At 37.9% G+C, this 22,138-nt stretch overlaps 1 protein-coding gene across 2 annotated transcripts in view; it reads left to right on the top strand.

The window, feature by feature from the left end:
• The window catches only part of Nachralpha4 (nicotinic acetylcholine receptor alpha4), a 168,119-nt gene that overhangs the window by 86,062 nt on the left and 59,919 nt on the right, over positions 1-22,138 (top strand). For both annotated transcript variants that reach the window (XM_077406027.1, XM_077406028.1), the window contains exon 5: positions 14,813-14,993. In XM_077406027.1, the coding sequence (XP_077262153.1) occupies positions 14,813-14,993 (181 nt within the window). The remainder of the gene's footprint in view (positions 1-14,812; positions 14,994-22,138) is intronic.

The raw sequence follows: 22,138 nt of genomic DNA, 5'->3' as shown, positions 1-22,138 counted from the left end.
ATTCTGTAAATTTTAGTTTAATTTATTTGTATTGGTAATTGTCGGAACGAAAAAATGGTGTTACGCGAAACGTGAAACAAGATTAATATGTTATTGATATTTCGATAATATTTCACTGTTTTCAGCAGAATATTTTTATGTGCATATCGTTTTACTTTAAAATATGAAAACGTAAACAATATTTGACAAGATTTAACATTTTCCAAATCGTGGAGTTTAATTTGGAAGAGTTTTTTAAACTCGTATACGATTCAGTACTGTTACTCACTGTATTGCGGTATAGATTTCTTTTAATTACAATGCAAATGGTTTTCACATTGTGATCGGAACAATCGTGTTCGTTGCATTTCGATTTCGTTGCATTAAATCGGAGTACCAAGTACATTATGCTCTCGTATTTGCTGCATTGAGATAACTGTGTAAAAAGTAATTTTATCTTTTTTAACAATATTATCGCAGCAAGCATGTAATTAAATTAAGATTTGCATTTATTTGCGTACAATGAAGATATTGAACGTTAATATTTAAATTTCTTTTATTATTAATATTTAAAGTTTATGCAGAGTTTGAAACGCATAAGTTCATTTAAGAAGAAAAAGAGACCTTTGCATGTTTTTTTGTATGTATATATATATATGAGACGTTGTACGTCATACACAATTAATAATAACAATGGAAAATTATGAAACGATTGCCGGTAACAAATTGCGATTAAATAAGTAATAATTATCTTTATATATTCGAAATGTCCGTTTTTCTCTATGAACTACTTTATAAACAGAATGTATATAATATAATGAAAACCAATATTGCCCCATAGCGATAATGCTTCGTAGAGACTGCAGCTACACGATGCAATTATCGACCACTCGACGAACGTGTCAGGAACGTAATGAAGGAGATCAATGGATTTTCAATTGCCAGTATGGCACGGACTCGCACCAGAACTTCGAAATAATGCTGGCGCGTTGTATAATTGACCGACGTTATTTCCTGGTGCGAATTATAACGTGTCTCCTCCCACTCCTCTCCTCCTACTCTGCACGCGCTAATGAGATTCAGAGAATTAACAATCGATTCACGCGGACAAGTAGCATCAATGTCACATTACGCTCCTATGACAAATCAGATCAAAAAGTATGGCGATTAATAAATTTTACTCCGAAGAGAGACGAAATGCAATGTTCGATAATCAAATATCATGATAACACAAGTCATGGCATTATGGCATAAGTTATAAAAATATATTTTACCCCATAAATTTTTCATATTAACATATATTTATAAAACTACGTAATGTTATGTTCAAATAATAGTAAAATCTCTCCTTTAAAACGTTATGCTTAATAGATATGATCACATTTACGAAGAGAGAGTCTTTTATGTAAAATATTTTAAATTGTTTTAATCTTAAAACATTATTTTTACTTGTACAGAATTTGAAAACATTTATATGTTTTACTAGCGTTTTAATTATATTGCTGTATTGATATAGGAAGACAGAATAGAAACTAGAATGTGAGCATGTATCTTCATTATTCATGATATTTAATTAAAGTTGCTCATAATGTCGTATAGATTATAATTACACTGTCTACGGGCAAATACTGTTTGTCCTAAATGCGAAACTGGTCTCTAATGACTTAATTATAACTGCAGGCTTTTCGCTTAATGAAAGGGACCTAAGTGCAGTGCGTTAAAGTTGCAATAAAAACTCGAGACTGGCGTCTTCGCGTTTTAAGAGAGTCCGCGTTTTTCTTCTTAAAACTGCACTAACGTTCTAAGAGACAAATCTTTTAAGATCGCATATAAATGCTATTTTCTTATCAGGCTTATACAGCGCGTTGCGCATGTTTTTTTGGTCGATGTATCATTATAGAATTCTCCCAGAAATAAAGGGAGCTCTCTAGAAAAGAATTTCCGTCAAAAAATGATGATGACAATAACGCAAAAACTCTCTTCTCTTCGTAATTGTAAAAATCTTATTGTTGCAGCTCAGTCTGCTCTTCTTTTGCTATTTTTGCTGGTTCCACATCGCAAAAATAAAATTAATTTTAAACTCACAATGAGCATAAAATCCATAATTGAGAAGAACGTCTATAAAACGTTGGTTAAACAGATAATACAGAATATTCCAGACACTCTTACACCAGTTAAGAATTGTCTAATATAAAGTTAATCTTTCCAACAATAACGTCGAAAGACTAACAGCTGGAAACAGAATAAACTTTAAAAAGATTTAAACATATAATGAAACTTTATTCTTCTTACAATATCATATAAATGTTGTTTTAATAGTTTTTTAATTCGGGAATTAATTACAAAAAAATGTTCAATATTGAATATTAGAAGATTGTGACTAAAAATGATCTTTCTCAATGTTTTTTTTAATAAAAAATTGATCCTATATTAACCAATATTAACCAAAGAAGGTAAAAACGGCTCGTCAGAGAAGAAAGATCTGAAACATTTTATACAAAGTATATATTCATTTAATTCAAATTTGCTGCTTTTTTTACTACAAATATCCATTAAATGTGATCCGTCAAATCTTTCCTCGCATTCTTAATCAGGATATGTTGCATCGGATCACCTGCAGAACGTGACTAAAAAGCACAATATATCAAAGCGTGGTGGGTAGCAGATCGTGATAGGAATTCTGTTGTCGTTTTTCGGACGATATGGGATCGACTCGCGCACGCGTGCTCAACTTTTATACACATAAAACTCGCGAACTCCAGTCGTAGTACCTACCCATCCTGAACAGAGAGTTGGATTTAGATTCATGAGGTCCCCGCAGGCCTCCGTGGACACGCTCAACTTGACTGGACTACCGCCGGACTTATTCCAGGCAACCGCGTAGAATGAAAGAACACCCTGCGGAGAGACCAGTCGTAAAGAATATAAGCAGGATGGTCTCTTACCGCAGCCATCCTTTCGGTCGAGGACATTTTGTAGCGAAAGGACGAAAGGACTATACTTTCAGCCGCGACAAATGTCTCTCCTTAACTCTTCCAAATTTGATGACACGTCCCAGATTTTTCCGTACCCTAGAAAAATTTATTCCCATTTTTTCAATTTCTTTACAGCGACGAAATTTTCTTCTTATCCACACACACCAATCGCGATTTCTCTTCGTTAAATATTTCTAAAGGCAAAAGTAAAAATTTCGTATGATTTAATGTAAGATTAATGGAATGTTTATTTTAATTTGATTCGATTATATTCTTTTTCCTAGTTCAGATTATAACTCTGTATATTATTAATATAAAATAACTTACATTTATCCTCACATTTAGTTGTATCGAGGTACTATACACATATTTCAATACATGAATTTTTACGTCTGTTTGACGCATTCTCAACGTGTTATATATGCTTGGTGATAAATTTTTCATTCGGACATCTGCGTACAAAATTTTGCGAAGTGTCAGGTGTAAAAGCGCTCGCTTTCGCTTCACAATGAGATTCGAAAAGAAGTATCGTGCGAATGCAAGATAGATCTAAAACGCTCGCACTTTAGGAAGGTTATATGTATATATGCAGCATTAAGAGGAAAATTTGGATAAAAGAGTTTATATATTTGCTTAAAAATATTAGACGTGATATGCAAAAGGCGAGAAAAGAAAACCTCCTAAAATAATATTTATTACATTTTTGTGGCATAAAATTACTTTTTCGAATAGTAATCTTAAAATTTACATTTTAACTTGAGAACGAGCGCTTGAGGTGAATTTTACACCCCAGTATCTAAAAAATGAAGCTCACGTTACAATAATTTTAACATCTTTCTTTTGTTTTTTATATTTTTCTTTACTTTCTTCTCAGAAAATTTTAAGTAAATCTATGTATAATATATAAATATTGTCATCAAATATTTATAAATTATAGAACAATCAAAAATATGCAATATATAATTAATAAAAATAACTTTTAAATGGGGTGCAATAATCACCCCAGATGACCATTAAAAACAAGTCAAACGCCTGTTCATAGGTTAATTGAACAGATCTGTTTGTTTATAAACAATTTGGATTTGTTTACATAAAACATTGATCAAATTTACTGTGAAAATGTATATATATTGTATTTCGGACACATCGGTATTATAAATCAACTTATCATCTTTCTCCTATTTATGTTGTAATCAATTCCATGAAATTATAATGATAGTTTTAATTTAAAACAAGTAACATACAATTTCACATGTATCTTCGCTGAAATAATTTGTTTTAAGAAAAACTGAGCAGAATTTTCGGCATCGCAAACGTTGTCGATTTCACGCGTCAAGCGGGTCTCTCCCCGGAAGTTTCACGAGACCATCTTTCTGTCACGTGCACTTTCGGAAGTCCTCGCGCGATTTTAGCAGAAGAAAAGTTTCGAAGAGCTAGGATCTTCTTTGACAAATTTTATATCAGCGCGCCTAGTCGAGGCGAACGTCTGGCGAAAATTTATAGCACCCGGGGGAACAGTATAGCTGGAACCGAAGGAAATAATCGACCACGTGATTTGTGGAATTTTCGCTTGATCCTCTCGCTTTGTACGAATCTTGCTTCGTTACCGTCCATTGATGACTTTATTCTCGTAGTGATATTCGCGATTCGATTATTAACATTCGTTTATCAATCGGAGAAAGAAAATTAAAAATAATTTTATATTTTAATTTATAATATCCTTTGAAAATGCAAATAACGATAATTTATTATTCCTCTAATAGAATTAAATACAATTATAGAAAATTTACTTTCACAGTTTATCCTTAATGGATAAAGTCATAATAGATAAATTGTAAAAGTTTTTCTCTGCTGTTACGAGAATTTGTAAGTCGATTTCGAAGGAAAGTTAACAATTATTATTTCTCAGAATATGACCGCGTTGGACAAGTTAAGTAACGGATATTATATTATGTGTCGATATTGTTCTTACAGTTACACACGTTCTTCTTTTTTCTGCAGATTCTCAGAGATTTCACAGCGATGTCGTTTTTGTTCTGTAGCAAGAAAGAGAAATAGAAAAAGAGGAAGAGATATTCTCTGAAAGCCCGCATTGACTTTCAACACTCGTGAACCTTCTTCCTCTTGTACCCTAGCACTCTCAGAAGAAGGAATCCTGCCCGTAGGGTTTATAAAAGCGTTGAATACACCGAATGTATCAAAAGTCGCATAACGATTTCTCTTGAACTTATAGTTGATTTTTTTTCTTCTTAACAAATATTTGTTCGATTCTTTCTTTAAGCTTTAACATTCAACTTGAAGTAGTTTTGTAACGAAGCGCAACTTCGAAGTAAGTATTTATAGTGTGTTGGAGCAGAGCATGGCAAATATTCGTCTTTTGACACTTACATCAACTTTTCAAACATTTTATTTCTGTTTGCTACAATCTCTCCGAGCAAGGAACGATTGCCAATATATAATCGCTTGATTCCTACACCGAATATGAATTCGCGCGGATTAATTCCAATTGGACATTCGGAGTGTCGGAAGCGGAGCAGGGATTCAGGGGCGGTCGTATAATTTCGGATTAAACGCGGAACACGCCGCAGGAACGTTTCTGGGGAAAATGAAATGATTTTTCGCTGGGAAACGCGTAATTAAACGCAACTCAATTACAGTCGTGTGCATCTCGTCGTTTTATTCGAGGTTTTATTCGGGCGTGCGGTCTCGTGTTAGAAATAAGATTTACACGATTCACTGAATCAGCAGCGCTTGAAAATAAAAACCTTTTTGGAATATTCGAAGCATATATGGACGCGATATATGGACTGGATCAAAAAGTCTGCAAATGTAGTTTCGAGCAAACGCGTATATTTCCTCCGACATGCCTCGGTCAAATATTGAGAATTTTTCAAGCATACTCGAATATCTCTTCGCCAGTCATGCGCCGGTACCGGCCTGTCAGCGTTGTGTCAGTTAACTTTGACCACAGGACCGTTATAACACTGTTCCGAGATGTACGCCGTTACTGACAAATAAGTATGCGCCGGGTACTGGTACGGCAATACTGTACAGAGTTAGTTCAGTATTTTGAGAGCCAACGAAGTTAGGCAATATCAGCTTTGATTGCTCCGTTTTAACAATCAATAACGTTTTCTGGCTTGTATATTGAAAATTTATAAAGTACCAACACTAAAAATGATAAATTACTTGAACTTTGGAGTATACATTGAAACATATTTACCGTTAAATATTTATTTAGCAAACGTGCATTTGATTTAAATTTAGAAAGAAAATTCTTAAATCGTTAAATTCGTTGTTAAATAGCGAGAGCAGACAGCATTGGCTGTCAATGCTTGACCACCACTACTGACTTAATATTCGACTTATTAAAGAGAACATTGGAAATTTTTACGTTGCACGCCTGAATGACCACATAAATGAGTTCAGGAATAAGGCATCGTATTGATCCGTTTAGCTAGGTTTCCAGCACAACGTCTGTTAAGTCCAAGGTTAAATCAGTTTTGTTCTCATTTATGTATCTCGACTCGCCTCGGGCAATCTTTTTCGATGCATAACCTCGGTTGAAACGGAAGCTGAGTAACGAGATACTTAAAGAGCTCGTCTTGTCCTTCTTTTTTTATCCACCTTCAGCCGGCCTTCGTTTCTTAGACCTGATTCCCTTAACTTTAAATCTAAGCACCAGATTTCGCACGTTTCAACAAGTTCTCGTTTTCGAAAGTCTGTCGCATGAACATCCATTATACAGTTCTATATGTGTTTTTTTATCCCTCTTTAAATCTTCTTTTTAAAACATTTTTCTTCGTGCGATGGATAAAAGACGAATCTTTAACAAAATTATATACAATATATTTTCGTTGAATCGTCTTTCTATATATAATTCTATCGATTTTCTTACATGAAAATTAACATGCATCTTAAATATTAATTATCCTTAATAATTAGATCTTATTTAAAGAAAAAGTATTTAGTTTATTTTTATAATGGTTTATTTTATATAATATAAATGATGTCGTCCTATAATATACAGTTCTTTAATCGTAAATTAATAACCACGTTTATTTCTTGAATTCCCGAAAGCACGAATAAACAGCAGAAATGCTCCATGCTCGTCATATACTTTCTCACACGACGTGTCAGAAAAATCGATGGCTGCGTCGTTCACGATGCTGCTAAACCTGGAAGCGATTCGCTGTTTCTTTCAGGTTTTTCTCAAAAGTATCTCTCGGCGAGAGGCACACCGACATTGCTCAACGATGACCAGATAAATAGCACCGACGATTCATTTCTCTCACACGTAACATTTAGAACTATAGGTTTTCTCGGGTAGCACGCGAGGTAACGTGAGGTATATAAAGAATCGTTGACGATACCACAGGCTTCCATTAACCTTCTCTTATTCGGTTTCTTTTATCAAAAGATGAATAAATAAAGAAAATATCTTGCGGTGGGCTAAACATAGCGAGGTACTATGGCTTGGTTTGTAATATAGCTTATTTTATTATTCCTCTAGCTTTCTAAAGCATCTCTGTGCCCGAACGTTTAAATATCTACCCCTGAGAAAGACGTACCGTAAACAATTTCAAAACTTAATTAAACTATTGCCTTTTATCATATATTTTAATTTAATATACTGAGTAATTTTCGATTTAGTATATGTATCGGTTAGAAGTAATATATTACATCTAACTTCAATAAGAAGAGGACCCACGAATAATGCGTGAATTATGATAATATTTGGTTAAAAATGTAGAGTAATTTTTCGTATGACACAGGTTGACCCAGGCATGGTCGGTTAATTGCCTACTTAAATTCAGGAAGTTAAGAAAGAAGGATTTTTGAAAGGACGGAGATGCAATCCCGATTAAACTTCCGACTCTGCGGCGATATTACCGGAGTATAATTGAATTTCTCTGTTCGTATTTCCCTTTCTCCGTTCTTCCCCACCCCTTTCCCCCGTCTCGTTCTGGTTCCCGACCACGTCCGGTCATTAGTATAAGCAGCGATTCCGATTACAAGAGCCCTTAATTACAATATAATTTAGAGATCTTTTTTATCCAACCTCCCGTGTTGCAGTATTTTTCTCTTTTGTCCTCTTTTTCGTTGTTTCTTCATCGTGAATGAAGTTGTACTTTTCTCGATCTGTCACGAGAAATTAAATATTTTGAATTGTCTACTGTATAACACATATACATTAATATACAGTGGATTAAAAAAGTATTTGCACATTCAGTTTTCTTACAACTTTATTGGAAGGAATAATACATAATTACGAATTGTATTTAGAAATAATTTATTACTATATATGTAATAAGTTACTTGTGGACACACAATTCGTAATTGTGTATTATTCCTTCGAATAAAGTTATTGTAAGAAAACTGGGTGTGCAAATACTCTTTTAATCCACCGTATATTAAAAATTATATTACGTGCAAAAAAAAAGCAGCATGTCAAAAGTTGTTTCGGTGACAAAGCGAATAGAACGCGTTTTATTAACTGTGCGGTTAGGAATTCGATATCTCCGGAACAATGTGATGAGCTGACAATCTCTATCTCACGCGATTGACGAGTAGCGCTTTTACGCGGGCGATCCACGCGAGCGAAACTTCCAATCTCGAATTTCGAGATAACGACGCGAGTATTTCCCCGGGGAATATCCCTCGGCGCGCCCGCGCCGTGCCGGCAATCTCGCCCGATCGAGAGACACTGGTACCTCTCGCGACGCGTGTCCACCAAATCGAGTTCTTCGTATATCGAAGATAGCGCCGACGGTTGTTCGTCTTGATGGAAGGTATGACTCAAACTCCGTTTTACCGTTTAAATTGATCTCGAAATTGCGCGGAAGAAAAAAAATGATCGCCTAGATGAAATGAACGGTTCAAAGGAGTATCGCAATCTTGGAGAAGAGCAGGAGTTTTACACTATATTATGGAGGAAAAGAAGTAGCAGAAAGTTCTTTATTATAAAAGTTTGATATACCGCATGTTTATCAAAACGGCTAACGGATGCTATTCGGTATATCAATTTTCACTATCTATATACTGTAATAAGTTGCAATTTATATTATTATATGACAAGCGAAGCTTTCGTATAACGGGAGAAGCTTTTAGTCCGCAATATAGATTGAGATTAATGAATCCCATCGAGTTGCAATAACGTTGCATATAACGATTAATTTCCTGACTAATAACTTGCTCTAATAGTAATGCATTATTGCAATATCGATTTGCAATATTGTCATTGTAATTTTGCCGCATCTGCAACGTAGACGCGATTATGTCTAAACGACAGAATAACAACTATGTGTAAAAAGCAGCAATTTATCATTATGATCTAAATTAGATTTGATCTTGCGCAAAAGCTTTTTTCATTTTCTGAATTGGATAGCTGGCTTATTTAAATCTTGCTGAAGAAAAATGAAACTTAATTGTTTTATGTAATTATAATTTACGCAGAAAAAAGAAGGACAAATGTGACAGACGTGAATAGACACGAGCCAGACAGGTATTTCCGTTGTCACCAGCGGGTGGAAATAATATCGGAGATCGGAGATTCGATGGTGAATTGTACAACGTGAAGGCGGTGACGTTTTGAGAAGCGTGGGGGTGGGCCATGGAGGGTCAAAGGTTAAGTGAAATTGAAGTCCGAGTCGTTGATGAAAACTGATGCGGGATACGAGCGAGCGGGCTGCCAACCCCTTGAGCACAATAGTTCCGTCCTCTTTTAATCTCAGGAAGGGGAGGGGGGTGGAGGGGACAAGGGAAGAAGCTGACAGCGGCGATCTGGAGAACGGGATGGTACCAATTGCCATCCGTGTGTGAGAGCGCTTCACGACGGACGGTCGTGTGCGGTTAATCCTATCACGGTGCCGCGCTGTTATAGGACAGCGCGAGGTATCCGGCTAAATAAATTGCCGCGGACCGGGGAGAACGACAAACGCGGGAGCTTTCTATTGAGAGAGATGATTTATGATCGGCGGTCTCGCGCGCCGCTTTTCCACTCACGGCTTGCGGAAAATCTCGACGGTCCGAAGTAGAACGGATAGAAGCGAATAAAGTATTCGAAAGAGAGAACCCAACAACGTCGGCCAGAAACCTGCTAGTCGATGTATCGGGGGGGAAGGAAGGATGAGGGATGATAAATATCACGGGGTTGAATTTGGGTCTGGCAGCATTGATGCAGGCTTTCCGAATCCACTGATCATTTTCACGGATATAGTGGCTCCAAACATATGCGCTATCATGGTGATTGGAAAACTCGCTATTCTTCATTAAGCTAGAATACTGTAACTTCTGTTGATTTTTTTTTACATCAAACAAGCGAAGATAAGAGAGAATATATAAGAAAATAGTGAAAGGATATCTTTTACGATCGTACGCATCAGGAATTCGCGATTAATCTTCGAGTTTATCCACGATCGTTACCCAACACCGGAGTTCCGTTTGGCGGGTCTTGATAGAATTTTCTCCATTGTACGTCAGAACGCTTTCCGGCGGAAACGTTAAGGACGAGGCTATTTTTCAGCCGGCGTCGGGCCGCTGTATCTGGCCGCAGCCGGTTAATTCCATGAAATATCGGTGCCTGCACTTTTCCTGATAATGGAGACCTCGACAGACTGCCCCGGTACAAGCAATTTTTCATTTTGCCGTCAACGCCCCTCTCTCTCTATTACGACTCGTTTCGATTTGTCGATTATTTCCCGTGTGCGATACGCGAGTTTTTTTTTTTTTTTTTTTTTTTTTTTTGCATATCCGATGCACCAGAAAATGAGGGCGGCGTATCGACACGCCGTGGAAACGTTTTAGGCTGAGCGATTTTCGCACGCTAACGGTAATTCTATGAGCATCTCTCAACATCAAAACGGAAATGAACAATTTATCCACGCAGCAGTTTCTATTTTTCGCATGGCAATTATGCGATTTTAATCGCTTCCTTTAAAAACATATTTTTTAACGAAAATCTGACAGCAGCTTCTTCTTTCTCATAACGTATCTTATTAACTAAAACTCGTATCTTTATTACATTACATTTTTAATAAGTTTATATTTATTAACTTTATTAAATTTTTATATTCAATTTTAGGTAACATAACTATTATTACTATATACCTATTGCTATTATTAAGTGCTTTGTAATTACCATAGAGTATTTTATTATTTATTACCTATTTTTAAATCGTTCTCTCAATTTACCGCAAGCGTAAGAAGCTGTCTATCTTCATACCGAAATGGCTATTTCTCATCCTTCTTACTTCAACCTCAAGCATCTTCCATTAAAAGGAGAAGAATCTAGGGCATTCGGTATATAATATATCACATACCCTAACGCGCGCGGTATCATATCACTTTGCGGCTGATAGGCAACACGAGAAGCGCTATTTTCACGAAGCGCACCTCGAAAAAGGCTTTCATCGCGACGCACACACATTCTCACGTGAGCCTTCATCGAGAATCATTGGGGATTCTCGCTGCAGGAAATTGCGATTTCGCGTTTGAACCTCGAGATAGAAGAAGACAGGCGGGCGTATGCAAATTGCCGAGCGCGGCGGGATAACGCTGATGTAGGCTCGAAATCGAAATGTGCAGTGGCACTTGATCCGAATTAACAAGAATTGGATTCTATCGTTTTGATCTTGAACAAATGATCGTACAGCGTGTCGATCACAATCGGTTTAACCGTTCTCGAGCTTTCAAGCAGAAAATTAAAAGTAAGGAACATATATACAGCTCCAATAATTTATGTTACTCAATGTCATATGAAATTTGCGCGGTTTTTGTACTTAAGTAAAATAATTGTATTATACGTACATAATTAATGTGTAATTATTTTTATAAAAGACTAAAATTTGACTCATAATTTTTATTTAAAATTATAGTTTTAAATTATACCTCATATTAAAATCGATTTAAGATCAATCGCTCTAAATCTTGATGTACATATATAAGTTTAGCAATACAAAAGTTTACAAAATTGCGTCATCAAGAATATTTAACGATATTTGACGATCGGCCGTCAATCGTAATGTGTGTGTGTGATGCCGTCATCTTTTTCACGTCTCTCAAACAGCCGACAGACAAATCGATATCTCTGTGAATCTCCACCGGGTCGTAAATTGATTTCGATAAGGGGTTCACGCAACAATGGCTACACATCGCATCGTAGTCCCGGTATTCCGCGAAATGATGTATCCCATTAGATCGTGTCTGATGATTGACCCTTACGTCTCAAAGACTCGTATGAAAATCGGTGTTCTTCTCGATGTATTGTGCGTAGCACAATTATGTGAAAAATAGGTAGCTCCAATTAAGGCTCTTTACTTTATGAGCGAACTTGCCCCTCGATCTCTCTGTCTCTCTTTCTCTCTCTTTCTCGATGTCGCCATTTAGTTTTGAACCACATGCCGTGAGTATAGGGGAAACCCGACTACGCTTTCCGACCGAAATTTGAGACACGTAGGGTGGGGAAGCATCTGTGCATTTGCACGTAGATCTGTGATACTTCATACGAATGATGCGAAAGGAGAGGAAAAATATATCCTCGTGGGCGGACAAAATGCATTTTTCCCCAAGCGGAGGGCAAACTAAAATGTATCAGGTGCGATAGCTACAATGACAAACTGGTCTTTTGTACAATAAAACGGGCTGAGTTTTTAAATTTTGTACGAATGTTTAGGCGAAAAAGGAAAACGGATAACGCTTTCGATAAATATAATATGATACTATATATAATTAAGATTGATAAGCAACATTTATTAATTAAACATTGATCTTTCGCTCGTAAAACACTTTCAGCGTGCTGAAATTGAATCTCGCCTTGAGTAAATCTTTCGATCTTTTTCGTTGCAATAACTATGTTTGTTGTGTGAGTACAACTCGGTTAAATATATCTGCCAAGTGGCCGCTCGTATTTACGCACGAAAGATTGGAACGGTTGGGCCATGATTGCGCGAACGTAAAACAACGCGATTTCTACATTCATTCCCTTTGTACGAATAAACACACGCCTGTTTGGTTTACGTCAAATACCGAACAAAGGTCCATGCCCACATAGTGGATAAGTCGGTCGGGTAAACTGTTCGCCGAGGCAGGTTTCGGTTGAATTATTAATGCAATTCACGTCTCCCCGGAGGGTTGTGTGGCGACGCATTCGAGATCGAGAAATATCTTGCCAATACGGTGACGGTCCATGCAATCAATGCTGTCTGTAGGCGAAATCGTATCATTGGAAAGTTGAGCAATGTGTAAAGGCTGACTTATGGCCGCCCCCGGTGGGACATCCAACGAAATTTAAATAAGATTTAAATAAAACTTGATGAACTTATTTTATTTCATTAATTTATTATATATGTGTATCAAGTAATTGTAGAATTGTCTGAAAGAACAAGAAAATAGACTATATAGTTTTTTCATTTCTACTTATTTTTATGATATGGTATATTTTATTACATTTATGTGTTAAAATATTAATATTATATTTAAAAATTTGTTTTTAATTTTTGATTGCCATATTATAAACGTAAGAACCTTAGTTGCGTTGCAAGAAATTTTGTTTAAGACACACACATGTTAAATAAATAAACAATTAATAAACTATTAAATAGAACTATTAATAAAATTATTAATAGACGAATAAAGATAATAATTTTTCGACACGCATATTTCGATAAGACAAGATCGACATTTTCTGAGTTATAAGTAGGCCAGTGTAAAACGTACTTTTCTTGCAATTCGCAACAATTCTCCTCCCATTCTTCTCCGGCTTAGAAACTCGAGTTAGTGATCTACACTTTCTGACTTGATCGTAACTTTCGGGACCGAAGATAGTTCACGAGAGACGAAAGGAAGCCGATAGCAAAATAATCCCGGTGCACCGCAGTCATCCGCGATGACTTAGTACCTCCGGATTCTCTTCTCGACTCCGGGAAACTCGACCATCGCGCTTAGTTTGCTTGGCAATCCCACGTGGCCGATGCGATCCTGACAGTAAACGGGTTGCTATCGACCACGGATATCTATATATCTCCGTTATATCGAGCTAGCACATCCGCTGGTTCTTCAATTTAGAAACTTTACTAAGCCATTCAATTTTACAAATATAGCGATTGAGTGGTTAGTGTGAGGATAATTTGATAATGATGGACATAGTCTATCATAACTGTCGTCGGTATGATCATCAGGATATTGATTCTTTGCAAATTTTTAATTAAATGGGAAAAGAAACAATTGTTTTTTAAATTTTATTAATCAGTAATTTTGTATACGCATCATTCAATTAACATAAAGTACAATATAAGCTGGAAACATTGAGATACATATAAATATTTATTAGCAAGTAAACTTTCTTTCTTTATTCAAATTACGGATAGGATAATAACTAACAATAAGAAAGAAATAACACAAGTTGCTTTTCTATATATTATTAACTAGTTGCAAAGCCAGATTATTGACGTCCCCCAGCCTTCGAGCTTATAGTGGATCGAAATAAGAGCCTGTGCGATAATCCAATCCGATTTTGCGAACGCTTTGAGCCAGATAATTTCTATATATCCGAGTTGAAGTTGCGCCGGATTCTCGGAAATATCACTTTTATTTGCGCGGATCTATTTTACCCACGATTGCTGATCAAATCCAGAAAAACTAACAGATTTGCTTACGTTCACGTATGATCTCTATCTGCCTATTTAGCGGATACTGCTAATTGTGTTAAAACGCACACGTATATACATCCATACACACGTACAGAAATAAATTTAAAAAAAGAAAAAAAACAAAAAAAAAGACGGCTTGGTATCGAATCGGAAGTACAAAGTAAGCTCGACCGCCGCAGCGCCCAGAACCACTAATGTGCTCGCTCGCAGCGCGGACGGCAACTTCGAGGTGACCTTGGCCACGAAGGCCACGATCTACCATCAAGGATTGGTCGAGTGGAAGCCGCCGGCCATATATAAGTCATCCTGCGAGATCGACGTGGAGTACTTCCCATTCGACGAGCAGACCTGCGTCCTCAAGTTCGGTTCGTGGACCTATGACGGCTTCAAGGTAAATTTGCATGGTAGCCGTTAAGTCGTGTTCTTCCCCGACCAATCCCCCCCCCCTGCCCTCGAGCCCCCAAACGATTAACTGAGAAAATTAGCCAGCCAAATGTCCGAGACGCGGATCCGACACGGGCTCCGTCTGCGGGATGCGTCTGCGGGACGGCGATCAAATAGATGCTAAGCGTAGAGTAGATCACAGGCGATTGGCTCGTCGCGTGGGTCTCCGACGATCGCGAGGGAGAATACGAAGTTTCCGAAAACCACCCCCAGAAGACGGATGCTGCCATATAGCCCGAGATGATACGGTCGTACTTATTGTGCAAATAGAGTGAATCGTCGTGGATCAAGCATGAGATGACGATAATAACTCAAAAGGTGACAACAATCAATATGATTTTATTGATTAAAATAAAAAAAAGGAAGCTTATAATTTTTACTTTTACCAAAAGTAAAGTCAATTGTCGTTACCAGTGTCTCTCGAGTGAGGTTGATACGCGAATCCGTAACGTTTCCGAAGCTATCGATCACGCGATTCAGTCGACGCGTATCGGTTTTCCGTTTTGAAGTCTCTTCTAGACAGTCGAAAGAAAGACGTTTCGCGAAGCAGTGAAAGTACCCACGATAACCGACGAACGTGAGCAAGATTCACTTTGTCGATACGTGTGAAGTCGGATATCGGAAGAGACAGAAAGGTAGTGGAGATAGAGAGAGAGAGAGAGAGAGAGAGAGTGAGAGAGCGAGAGGGAAAGAGAGGAAAGAGGTAGGGAAAGGATGGCAGCATCCGGAGACCTTCTCTCCGAGCCAATCGTGATCACGCTCGGCTCGTTTCTTCGGTGATTCCAGCGCCGACGGCAACTACGAGGTGACGCTGATGACCAAGGCCACGGTCTACTATTCGGGATTGGTCGTCTGGCAACCGCCGGCCGTATATAAATCTTCCTGCTCCATCGACGTTGAGTTCTTTCCGTACGACGTACAGACCTGTGTTTTGAAGTTAGGCTCCTGGACCTATGACGGTTTTAAGGTGCCGCATTACCACAACGCAACCGAGCACGAGAAACCGCAGTCTCCAAGCATTTAGTCTCGAGAATACTTTGCTCATCATCGGTCTATTCTAACGTTATCCTTTAGCTCGTCTTTTTTTTCTACCATTTTGTGTTCTCTTTGTCAAAGAATGCCTCCTTGACACCCGTAATCGTTTCTTGCGATGCGCTAATCTTGGACGTCACGTGATATATTTACGTATATTTATATTCATCCGTCTACGCATGTATACAGGGTGCGCCAGATACTCTGCATTCCCTGCCACGTATTTCTTCACCAATTTGAAGTTGAGCCTATTGAACAAACTTGAATGAATGTCCTTTGCAACTTTATCCCACTCGAATACAAATTATTGAAATTGAATGAAGAGTGAATTATCGTTACTCATTCACGCACGCACGATAATGCTTGGTTTTTTGTTCTTTTTTCAATAATTCAAACTCTACCAGCGCTTTGAAGTTCTCGGAGAGACCTACTCTAAATTGGTGGAGAAATTCATGGATGAAACAAAGAATATGGGGCGCCTGGGACACCCTATATATGTGTGCATATATTTGGATATTGTTACGTGGTGTGGACTGCAGTGTTATTTTATTGACCACCATTCCATCGTGGTACGACGCGCGGTCGGCTCATTTTCATTATCATTCCACGACGTGTTTGAGAAATCGGCGGGCTCGCGAGTCACCTAAAACGCATTCGTCAGTTTGCGGCTCGTGTTTGCTGTCTAGGCGAGGATCGACGAGCTTATCCGATGTCCACTATGTCAGACTGTAATGGAGTGCGCGTACCGGCGATTCGAGAGATTTACCGTTACATGTCGGACGGGATCGCACCGTCAACGTTTGTTAAGCGGTATGTCCTGTTGCACTGCGAATTAATTCCGTGATTAGAAAGACAGTAACCCAGAAAAGACTTCAATAATCGTCATCCCTCCGACGATACGTTGCAATATCTTGCGTGTCATTGTATTGCTTAAATTATGGAAAAATGTAAATTATTTTGCTGTCTCATAGTCATTTACTGTCTTGAAAGTTTCGGCAATTGATACACTCAATTTATTATTTAGCTACTTCTCATTTTGACAGATTTGCTATTTGATATATAAAAATTTTATATTTTATAAATACATAATAATTATATAATATAATAGTTCATATCTGGTTTGCTAATAATGTACGATTTGGATAAAGACTTGTATTTATTGCAAGAGAGACTCGTCAAATACGAAAAAAAACATAATCTCCTCCGATCCTCGCTTCGACAAAGGAAAAAGAAACGATACGTTGAAGGTCCAAAGGGTGCCTCGATCACGATACACATGCCGAAGGAAGCGAATATCCGCTTCCGGTCAGTCGCGCCTCGTTTTTTGCCATTTACAATATGGAGCGATGCCGAATTTAAAAGAACTCTAAAGCCACGATTACGAAACTGTTGTCGATAACGCCGGTTGTGGAGTCTAGCTGTTTGTTTCTCTAGCTTGTTCTCTTTACAAAAACACACAAGGGCGTCACTATTCGACACACGTGGGAAAGGTATAAAATATCGCGACAAAAATCGGCACATCATGACACATGAAACGAGAGACATGTTAGCCACACGCATCCGATTGTGCCAATACCGGGGACACTCCGTTTCTTTTATATGCGGCAATCTCGCAAGAATTATTGTCACCTCATCTATATGCGTCCGTCATCGTCGGTGCTAAATTTTCTAACATATAATGACAAGACGGAAAGAAAATTGCACAGTTTCTTGTATAAGTAGGAAACAATAAATTGTCAGACATAATTAGTGCAAGGTTTGTAATAGAATCTATTTAATTTATTTTTTAACATCAGGCTTCTTTATATTACATATTGCTATATATATCTACTCTAATAAATTTGTACTCCGGAACTTTTGATCGTTTCCTATTTATTCAAGAGTTGCATAACTTATTTTACGATACTTTCGAGTATCTACGTTCTCTGTCTTTACAACTTTATCATCTAATAATAACTGTACACTGTGAAACTGCTTCAATATCCACAAAACTAATTAAAAGTACATTTTTTTACGAAAGATCGTAATCGAAACGTACGATATCAAAGGAAAGAAAGTTCATAATATACTCCGAAACGCGCGAAATAGACTGAGTTAACGGATTCCTCCGATATCCGCCATTTAGTTTGACATTCTATTAATCGAGCATCCAAACGAGCGATCTGTTATTTTATCAATCGTATCACTCGATTGCGAATTTGAACAACGCTGATCGCGGGCTGAGCGCGCAATTAAACGCGCGTCGACAACGCAATTTACTCGTCTAGACCGAGCCCGCGGGAAAAGTAGGACGATCGAGACGCAATCGATAGCGGGAAAGAGTCGCCAGCCGCGCGCCGCAGTGCCATGCTTTTCGAATTTCTCTCTTCGCGATTAAAACACGCTTGTGTCCCTTCCCCCCGCGAAAGGAATACGGACTGGACGTAAAGTGCCTCTCCCTTTCTTGAGAGCAATTTACCGCATTCTGCTATATGTAATATTAAAAGTCGCTTTAGCAGCTGAATAAATTCGGTACTCTTTAACCGGACTGAATAAGCGACGCTCTTGTTCCAGCTTTTTGAAAAGATTCCGTCGTAACATTATGCATGAGCTCTTACGTAATGTCAGTCAAGTTTGGTGTTGAATTGATATCAAGGAAATCCTTGTTACTTCTCGCTCCAAATAGCAGTTTCAATTAATGCACTTTTCAATGTCCGGATATAAGAAGATGTTTTAAACTGTAGCGCATTGTTCTTAATCACGTTCTCTTAATCACTTAATATACGAAGCATGGTTAATCAACATACATACATAAAATTTTATAATTTTACACTACATCGCACATTTGTAACATTACTATGTGCTTACAAGACGAGGCTTGCAGATTTATGATTGTGTAATTGTCGCGCCAAACGATTTCCATGATTCATGCGCTCGCGCGTGAATACAGTCAACTTACGTGTTATTTAGTGCGTGTTCTCTTTGATTCGCGGCTCATCCGTAAGTCCCGCACACTCCCACGAGCTGCATCGTTAAAACTTTCCGTCGCGGAATTTTCGTGTTTTTTGCAGCGCGACGCGCATCGCTCGTTAGTTCCCGCCAATCGTATCTCTAATGGATATATTCCAATGGGAAAATATCCTTCGTGATATTTTGGATAGATTATCAGATTTACTGATTGTCATTTTGTGACAGATTGTAAATTTCTTGGAGTTAATAAAAATAATTTATATAAACGATATAATAGATACAGGTTCCTTTGAAGGAAGGGACAACGAAGCTTAATCAATTCCAACTTGCAATCTCTATATAATTAGAATCTTCTTCCAAGAAATATTTTTTAATATTTAATTAATTGTATACAATTCAGAAGCTGGTTCATAACTCTTATTCATATAACTCACGGAAAATCAATTCGAGAAATTGCGCGAAGAGCCGTGGGAAAAAAAAGATGTGCAAAAAATACTTGCGAACGTGCACGGTACGTGGTACTTCATTCGCGCTCGTCAGCCCGACGATTCCGCCGGAGTCGTGCATCGCGAGATAATACGACTTTTCACGTATCGTCTCTCCGTGTTCCTCCTGCCGGCATGCTTTATTGCTAAAAGGGCGGATCAATATTCCAGTGCACGTACGCGGCTTCTATCCGCTCATTCCCGCGCATATATATATATATGCCAGTCGACGACGACCAGGCTTCGTCTCTTTTCCGGTGTCATCAGATGGTACATGAAATAAAGCTCGAGTCGCGAAAGGGAGATCGGGTTGCGGCTGGCGATCTGACGTTCTCGATATAGATCGCGAGCGATTCGCCTATCCGCTCGCAGCGTTGTGACTCTCGCGCGATTTGACTCCAGCTGCTAGGCTACACTTTCTTATCATAACTCTTTAGGACGTAAAACGGGATTTATTTCGAGTGACATTCGTTCCAAGCGCGGCCGTTCCCACCGACACCGACGCTTTATTCAATAAATGGATAACTCGCGTAATTATGTAACGGCGAACACAGCACCGAATAATTTGCGCGTTGCATAAATAAAACGGTTGCAAGGGGTCAGTGCGCTCCCTCGTCCGCGTGACCTATCAGCGAATAATTTGGCTATTCGTCCTGTAATGACGCCATTAATAATGCGTCGCGATATCGGTGCGCTCGATAATGATTAGAATATACGAGACGTCTCGCATTCATGAACGGAAATTCTTGTTTGTTATAAAGATATATGGGACGTGAAAATGTCGCGCAATATGTATATATTATAATATATACATATATTTTATTTTATTTAAAAAATTCACAGATAAAAGTACGAATTTGTCCCGTATAATTTTGTCATTCGCTGCCAAAAATAACGACTTGATTGTTTCGGTTAATCCGTAAGTTGATTTCGCGTGTCCATTAAAAAAAAAATACATCCGGATAAACCGTGCGTTTCGCTCGACTGCTCGAACATCGCGGCCGAGCGATTTCCGGCGGCTCCGATATTTATCCGCTCTACTGCGACGTCGATTGTCCGTGGAAACGCCGCAACTCCTGCGCGAGTTATTGCCGGGTTAGTCATCCGAGACGGACATACGCGAGTTTCGGGACGAACAGACGATAATAATTCAATTTCCTGAATTCCTGCAAAGACCTCCCCGTTTCACGAAACGTTCAGCCATTGCTCGCTCTCTTCCTTTTCAATCGAAGTAGCTAAGTAGCAGATCGTTCGGATCCAGAAATCAATATAGCTCTTATATACGAGACAACGGAGCGATTTTATAGTTGTGCGATTAATATATCGGCGAAGAGGGAAAAGCGTATGTCATGTTGAAGAAATTGAAATTATTCCGGTGAAATAAATTTTACGCTTAAGACGCGCGAGATTATTTCGATATTTTTCGTGACGGTCCGATAGTAAATTCGACAAAGCGCCTATTGGCATCGCGTAAAACACGTGAAAAGTCAGACGTAAATTGATATAAAAGCGTATTGGTAATATTCGCAAAGGCGCGTTACCATCTTGACCATCGAGCTGCTCAGCCTGAATTACCATATTGTTCGCGGAATTTATGTCCGAAGTTTCATCGGTCAAGACTTGGCTAAATGTGTGTGCGATAACCTTTAGTGCGCACCGATGTGTACTAACGCAGCCAAGCAACGAATTCGCAATAAATCTGATTGAACTCGGAAGCAAGCTTCGTAGAAAATGAGAAAAAAATTATGAAGGAAATTTCTGCGACTTTAGCCTTATTGATATATAATATAAAGTTACATTTTCGAGACACTACGATTACAGAACTACACGGAGAAAATGTTTTGTTAATTGTTATATTTTACCCTTAAATTCACTACAAACTTGAGACAACTTGGCAACCAAGGAATTTTTAAAATGTACAAAAGACATTTTACAAACAACGTGATAAAAATTACCAAGCAGATTGGTAAATTTTGAAAAATTATTGAAATTTCCTAGATATGTTTTAGTAAAATTAATCAAATATATTTTATATTTTAATGTAATAGATATTAATATTTTTTATTATGGTGGATATTAATCAGAATAACTCGCATAAAATTCTTGGTGGTACATGTTGTCCCACAATTACCATGATTTCAGGCTAAATTTTAAGAGAAAATTCTCTCCGTGTATAATTATGCATTTAGTAAGGAAGAAGAATATGTAACAATATTTTTATTAATCAATTTATTGATACGCCATCCTACTAAACGTGCCATAAAGAGAACGCGGTTACAAAAAAATATAAAAGAATTAAATGATATCCAACGGGATCAAAATCCGCCTGATCCGTTAATCTTATTTAACACGCCGCAACTTCGTAATCAACGGTTTGTGATAACGTGCTTTGTCTCGCATTGAAAAATTATATTTCTATAGCGACATAACGCGTAATAACGGCGCGCAATGTCGGGATGACCGATGTCGGTATCAAATTGATAAGTGAAGCGAAGTTTATACGCTTCGCTCGCGTCACTAATTAAGACCTTTCACAATAATTCTTTTTCCAATACGCGACACCACCAGCCGCCTCAGATCCGATTATATCTTTGGAAGTTTGATATGTGCATGCAACGAAATAAAA

The sequence above is a fragment of the Temnothorax americanus genome, unplaced genomic scaffold, assembly GCF_048541705.1.
Source record: "Temnothorax americanus isolate GAGA-0224 unplaced genomic scaffold, ASM4854170v1 Scaffold20, whole genome shotgun sequence".
Taxonomy (NCBI): domain Eukaryota; kingdom Metazoa; phylum Arthropoda; class Insecta; order Hymenoptera; family Formicidae; genus Temnothorax; species Temnothorax americanus.
This window is presented reverse-complemented; position numbering and strand designations above follow the sequence as displayed.